Raw genomic sequence first — 7,500 nt, forward strand, 5'->3', positions numbered from 1 at the left:
AGCCCAGCCCATTCCATCCCAGCCCATCCCACTGGGCAAACACCATTGAATCCCATTCCAGTCATCCCATTCCAGAACCAACGTCCCAGCCCATTCCATCTGTGCCCATCCCAGTTTCCATCCCATCCCATCCTGAGCCCATCCTGTCTCCAGCCCATCTACTGTCTCCCTGCCTCAATGTCCATCCCTGCCCATCCCATGCCCATCCCATCCCAGTCTCCAGCCCATCCCATGGTCCTCCCAGTCTCCATGTTTCCATCCCAGTCCCCATGTTGGTTACTTTTCTCTCCCTGCTTTGTGCTCTCCATGACCCTTAAATATGCTGTGATTATGGATGACAGTGAGGTAGGAAAGAGGTAGGAATGATCTGTCATCAGGGCTTGTTTGAATTCCATACTATCTAACTGAGTGCCTCCAGACGAATAGAGAGTCACCCTATCATTTCTATGACTGCCACAGTCCTTGACTGTATTTGACTTGTGTACAGACAGGGATTTCCAGCAGAGCACACATTGATCTGCTACCTGCTATCCCACTGGGCAAACACTGGTTGAATCAAAGTTGTTTCCATGTCATTTCATCGAGGTGACGCAGAACCAACGTGAAATAGACGTTAAATTGACATCTGTGCCCAGTGGGTTGTGTCTGTTTCTATGATCTGATACCTGATGTGCGTCTGTCTCCATGTTGATCTACTGTCTTTCTGCCTCAATGTTTGTCTACTGTCCTTCTGTCTCCATGTTGTTCAACTGTCCTTCTGTCTCCATGTCCTTCTGTCTCCATGTTGGTCTACTGTCCTTCTGTCTCCATGTTGGTCTACTGTCCTTCTGTCTCCATGTTGGTCTACTGTCCTTCTGTCTCCATGTTGGTCTACTGTCCTTCTGTCTCCATGTTGGTCTACTGTCCTTCTGTCTCTATGTTGGTCTACTGTCCTTCTGTCTCCATGTTGGTCTACTGTCCTTCTGTCTCCATGTTGGTCTACTGTCCTTCTGTCTATATGTTGGTCTACTGTCCTTCTGTCTCTATGTTGGTCTACTGTCCTTCTGTCTCTATGTTGGTCTACTGTCCTTCTGTCTCTATGTTGGTCTTCTGTCCTTCTATCTCCATGTTGGTCTACTGTCCTTCTCTCTATGTTGGTCTACTGTCCTTCTGTCTCCATGTTGGTCTACTGTCCTTCTGTCTCCATGTTGGTCTACTGTCCTTCTGTCTCATGTATGTTGGTCTACTGTCCTTCTGTCTCTATGTTGGTCTACTGTCCTTCTGTCTCTATGTTGGTCTACTGTCCTTCTGTCTCTATGTTGGTCTTCTGTCCTTCTATCTCCATGTTGGTCTACTGTCCTTCTGTCTCCATGTTGGTCTACTGTCCTTCTGTCTCCATGTTAGTCTACTGTCCTTCTGTCTCCATGTTGGTCTACTGTCCTTCTGTCTCCATGTTGGTCTACTGTCCTTCTGTCTCCATGTTAGTCTACTGTCCTTCTGTCTCCATGTTGGTCTACTGTCCTTCTGTCTCCATGTTGGTCTACTGTCCTTCTGTCTCTATGTTGGTCTACTGTCCTTCTGTCTCTATGTTGGTCTTCTGTCCTTCTGTCTCTATGTTGGTCTACTGTCCTTCTGTCTCTATGTTGGTCTACTGTCCTTCTGTCTCTATGTTGGTCTACTGTCCTTCTGTCTATATGTTGGTCTACTGTCCTTCTGTCTCTATGTTGGTCTACTGTCCTTCTGTCTCTATGTTGGTCTACTGTCCTTCTGTCTCTATGTTGGTCTACTGTCCTTCTGTCTCTATGTTGGTCTACTGTCCTTCTGTCTCTATGTTGGTCTACTGTCCTTCTGTCTCCATGTTGGTCTACTGTCCTTCTGTCTCCATGTCCTTCTGTCTCCATGTTGGTCTACTGTCCTTCTGTCTCCATGTTGGTCTACTGTCCTTCTGTCTCCATGTTGGTCTACTGTCCTTCTGTCTCCATGTTGGTCTACTGTCCTTCTGTCTCTATGTTGGTCTACTGTCCTTCTGTCTCCATGTTGGTCTACTGTCCTTCTGTCTCCATGTTGGTCTACTGTCCTTCTGTCTCCATGTTGGTCTACTGTCCTTCTGTCTCCATGTTGGTCTACTGTCCTTCTGTCTCCATGTTGGTCTACTGTCCTTCTGTCTCCATGTTACTGTCTACTGTCCTTCTGTCTGTCTATGTTGGTCTACTGTCCTTCTGTCTCCATGTTGGTCTACTGTCCTTCTGTCTCTATGTTGGTCTACTGTCCTTCTGTCTCCATGTTGGTCTGTCCTTCTGTCTCTATGTTGGTCTACTGTCCTTCTGTCTCTATGTTGGTCTACTGTCCTTCTGTCTCTATGTTGGTCTACTGTCCTTCTGTCTCTATGTTGGTCTACTGTCCTTCTGTCTCCATGTTGGTCTACTGTCCTTCTGTCTCTATGTTGGTCTACTGTCCTTCTGTCTCCATGTTGGTCTACTGTCCTTCTGTCTCTACTGTCCTTCTGTCTCCATGTTGGTTACTGTCCTTCTGTCTCTATGTTGGTCTACTGTCCTTCTGTCTCTATGTTGGTCTACTGTCCTTCTGTCTCCATGTTGGTCTACTGTCCTTCTGTCTCTATGTTGGTCTACTGTCCTTCTGTCTCCATGTTGGTGGTCTACTGTCTCTTGTTGTCTCCATGTTGGTCTACTGTCCTTCTGTCTCCATGTTGGTCCTTCTGTCTCCTACTGTCCTTCTGTCTCCATGTTGGTCTACTGTCCTTCTGTCTCCATGTTGGTCTACTGTCCTTCTGTCTCCATGTTGGTCTACTGTCCTTCTGTCTCCATGTTGGTCTACTGTCTTTCTGTCTCCATGTTGGTCTACTGTCCTTCTGTCTCCATGTTGGTCTACTGTCCTTCTGTCTCTATGTTCGTCTACTGTCCTTCTGTCTCCATGTTGGTCTACTGTCCTTCGGTCTCCATGTTGGTATACTGTCCTTCTGTCTCCATGTTGGTCTACTGTCCTTCTGTCTCCATGTTGGTCTACTGTCCTTCTGTCTCTATGTTAGTCTACTGTCCTTCTGTCTCTATGTTGGTCTACTGTCCTTCTGTCTCTATGTTGGTCTACTGTCCTTCTGTCTCCATGTCCTTCTGTCTCCATGTTGGTCTACTGTCTTTTTGTCTCCATGTTGGTCTACTGTCCTTCTGTCTCCATGTTGGTCTACTGTCCTTCTGTCTCCATGTCCTTCTGTCTCCATGTTTGTCTACTGTCCTTCTGTCTCCATGTTGGTCTACTGTCCTTCTGTCTCCATGTCCTCTGTCTCTATGTTGGTCTACTGTCCTTCTGTCTCCATGTTGGTCTACTGTCCTTCTGTCTCCATGTTGGTCTACTGTCCTTCTGTCTCCATGTTGGTCTACTGTCCTTCTGTCTCCATGTCCTTCTGTCTCCATGTCTGTCTACTGTCCTTCTGTCTCCATGCTGGTCTACTGTCCTTCTGTCTCCATGTCCTTCTGTCTCTATGTTGGTCTACTGTCCTTCTGTCTCCATGTTGGTCTACTGTCCATCAAACAACATATATTTCACCTCTGTATCTTTTGCTAGAGATCTTAGACCTCTAGTTCTACTATATTGATAAATAATCAACACCGGATGATTTTATAATATAAACCACCTGATAAATTTTCCAAAATGAGTTTGAATGACACAAAGCCATCTGAACACTAGATATGAAACTAGATATGAAACTAGATATGAAACTAGATATGAAACTAGATAAGAAACTAGATATGAAACTACTAGATATGAAACTAGATATGAAACCCGTGGGAACTGAATGACACAAAGCCATGAACACTAGATATGAAACTAGATATGAAACTAGATATGAATGAAACTAGATATGAAACTAGATATGAAACTAGATATGAAACTAGATAAGAAACTAGATATGAAACTACTAGATATGAAACTAGATATGAAACTACTAGATATGAAACCACTAGAAACCACTAGATATGAAACTAGATATGAAACCACTAGATATGAAACCACTAGATATGAAACTAGATATGAAACCACTAGATATGAAACTAGATATGAAACCACTAGATATGAAACTAGATATGAAACCACTAGATATGAAACCACTAGATATGAAACTAGATATGAAACCACTAGATATGAAACTAGATATGAAACTAGATATGAAACCACTAGATATGAAACTAGATATGAAACCACTAGATATGAAACTAGATATGAAACTACTAGATATGAAACTAGATATGAAACTACTAGATATGAAACCACTAGAAACCACTAGATATGAAACTAGATATGAAACCACTAGATATGAAACTAGATATGAAACTACTAGATATGAAACCACTAGAAACCACTAGATATGAAACTAGATATGAAACCACTAGATATGAAACCACTAGATATGAAACTAGATATGAAACCCGTGGGAACTGAATGACACAAAGCCATCTGAACACTAGATATGAAACTAGATATGAAACTAGATATGAAACCACTAGATATGAAACTAGATATGAAACCACTAGATATGAAACTAGATATGAAACTACTAGATATGAAACCACTAGATATGAAACTAGATATGAAACCACTAGATATGAAACTAGATATGAAACCACTAGATATGAAACTAGATATGAAACCACTAGATATGAAACTAGATATGAAACCCATGGGAACTGAGTTTTGAGTAGAGAGGAAGTTCAATAAGGCAGATAAATACTATTCTAAATATTCAGGTTGATGAGGCACGGCTTGTAATTCCAGAAGAAAATGTTGACACCGCATATTAAGGACATCATTATTTAAACGCAATACACAATATTAGAACCATAGTTAAGTAGTTAATTCAAAATACTGTTGAAAATAAAGAATTCCTCACATTAACTTCAAAACATCAATATCAACAGAAATCAATGTACTTTGTGTGGAAGGGTTTTTACATTGAAAAGGTAAACCCATTTGGACTCACCATTGTTGTTTCAGCGATGGACCCAAAACTGTTAATAAAAATGTTGCACGTTACGTTTACAGGGGGACCTGTGAAAGAATGAAAAATAAATCATATTATTTTCTTATTAAAGAACAGTGAAACAAAAATCCCTCCTTGCAGACTGAAAACACAGTCCTTTCTCCTTTATTACACTGAAAACACAGTCCTTTCTCCTCTATTACACTGAAAACACAGTCCTTTCTCCTCTATTACACTGAAAACACAGACCTTTCTCCTTTATTACACTGAAAACACAGTCCTTTCTCTTTTATTACACTGAAAACACAGTCCTTTCTCTTTTATTACACTGAAAACACAGTCCTTTCTCTTTTATTACACTGAAAACACAGTCCTTTCTCCTCTATTACACTGAAAACACAGTCCTTTCTCCTTTATTACACTGAAAACACAGTCCTTTCTCTTTTATTACACTGAAAACACAGTCCTTTCTCTTTTATTACACTGAAAACACAGTCCTTTCTCTTTTATTACACTGAAAACACAGTCCTTTCTCCTCTATTACACTGAAAACACAGTCCTTTCTCCTTTATTACACTGAAAACACAGTCCTTTCTCCTTTATTACACTGAAAACACAGTCCTTTCTCTTTTATTACACTGAAAACACAGTCCTTTCTCCTTTATTACACTGAAAACACAGTCCTTTCTCCTTTATTACACTGAAAACACAGTCCTTTCTCCTCTATTACACTGAAAACACAGTCCTTTCTCCTCTATTACACTGAAAACACAGTCCTTTCTCCTTTCTCCTTCATTACACTGGAAAAAAAAGACAAATGGATTGTGTTAAGTAGTATATTTGTGGAACACATTATATAAATAGGAATATAATAACATGTGCTATTAAGCAGAAGTTTTTTTTATTTAAAGTGACTTACATTCTTTAAAGTACGGGCGGTCCTGGGAATCTACCAACTGAGATACAGAGGACCACAACGAAATATCCCATAAGCCTGTGTACAGCTGTACACAGAGGTACTGTAATATATCATGTTGTAAACACACAGAGCTCCATGTTGACTGAGAGATTATGAGAATGTCCCCCCAAACCCCCCCGCTGAGATCCTCAGAGACACTCCAAGGTTGTTTCCAGGCAACAGTGTCAAGGTTAGAACAAACACCACAGGGTTGAAGTCCGTTGAAGGCCGTATTACCTGCTTGTACAAACACAATGTGATTACCCAGTGCCCGGTGACAAGAGTTGACTTTCAATTGGCTCAGGGAGAAAGGACAGCAATGGGAACAAGTCTATCCCCCATCCATCACCTCAGGAAATGACAGATATTGGCTTTGAACAGTAAATTATATTACGTACCATTTCCAAGAAAAACCACTCCTCATCACCCGGTACCTTTACATAAAGCCGGAAAGTCAATAATGTCGGTCAATTAAAGGTTTCTACTTATTGATGACATGCCAGGTTTATATCAAAAAAACTTTAAGACATTTGAACTTAAAATCGTACACTACATCAAATGTGTTGGGCACGAAGGTACAGGCACATACGCGGTACAGTCTAAGATGCCTGTTGGGCACGAAGGTACAGGCACATACGCGGTACAGTCTAAGATGCCTGTTGGGCACGAAGGTACAGGCACATACGCGGTACAGTCTAAGATGCCTGTTGGGCACGAAGGTACAGGCACATACGCGGTACAGTCTAAGATGCCTGTTGGACACGAAGGTACAGGCACATACGCGGTACAGTCTAAGATGCCTGTTGGACACGAAGGTACAGGCACATACGCGGTACAGTCTAAGATGCCTGTTGGACACGAAGGTACAGGCACATACGCGGTACAGTCTAAGATGCCTGTTGGACACGAAGGTACAGGCACATACGCGGTACAGTCTAAGATGCCTGTTGGACACGAAGATACAGGCACATACGCGGTACAGTCTAAGATGCCTGTTGGCAGCTACAATGAACTGAAGTCTCTGAATTATTTTATTATTGTCCCTCTGTCACTGTCTCACAGCTGCTGTTGGACACACACACACACACACACACACACACACACACACACACACACACACACACAAGCATGCCGCACACACACAAACGCACGCACACATACACACAGATGCCTGTTGCACACGAAGATACACCTTGCACACGCGGTACACACACACACAAGATGCGCTGGCACACACACACACACACACACACACACAAACTTAGTTCTTCGTTAACCTATCAAATACAACCACAGGAAATAACCATCACATTTTACCCCGGAGCATATATCTTGTTTTTGATGTACATCATCTAATTAAATGAAAATCAATACAGTAATCACAGACTAACAAGGACAAAATAAGTAATCAAGAAAAAAAAGAACTGAGGACATCTTCCAAATAATTTGAAGTCTACCTTCATAGCATGAAATGCTTGTGACAAAAGTAGGCCTATAACCAACAATCAGGCTGTACATTAATGATCCCACATAAAAACATTATAAGATTTAAAACATTCATACAGCGTCT

At 41.7% G+C, this 7,500-nt stretch overlaps 1 protein-coding gene across 5 annotated transcripts in view; it reads right to left on the reverse strand.

Moving 5' to 3' along the window:
* The window catches only part of LOC112220587 (glycine receptor, alpha 1), a 90,098-nt gene that overhangs the window by 41,314 nt on the left and 41,284 nt on the right, over window positions 1-7,500 (reverse strand). For all 5 annotated transcript variants that reach the window (XR_006079598.1, XM_042303437.1, XM_042303439.1 and 2 more), the window contains one exon: window positions 4,973-5,040. Coding sequence is in view for 4 of the 5 variants with exons in the window: in XM_042303437.1 (XP_042159371.1) it covers window positions 4,973-5,040 (68 nt within the window). In the remaining variant the exon portion in view is untranslated. The remainder of the gene's footprint in view (window positions 1-4,972; window positions 5,041-7,500) is intronic.

The sequence above is a fragment of the Oncorhynchus tshawytscha genome, linkage group LG21 (assembly GCF_018296145.1).
Source record: "Oncorhynchus tshawytscha isolate Ot180627B linkage group LG21, Otsh_v2.0, whole genome shotgun sequence".
NCBI classification, from domain to species: domain Eukaryota; kingdom Metazoa; phylum Chordata; class Actinopteri; order Salmoniformes; family Salmonidae; genus Oncorhynchus; species Oncorhynchus tshawytscha.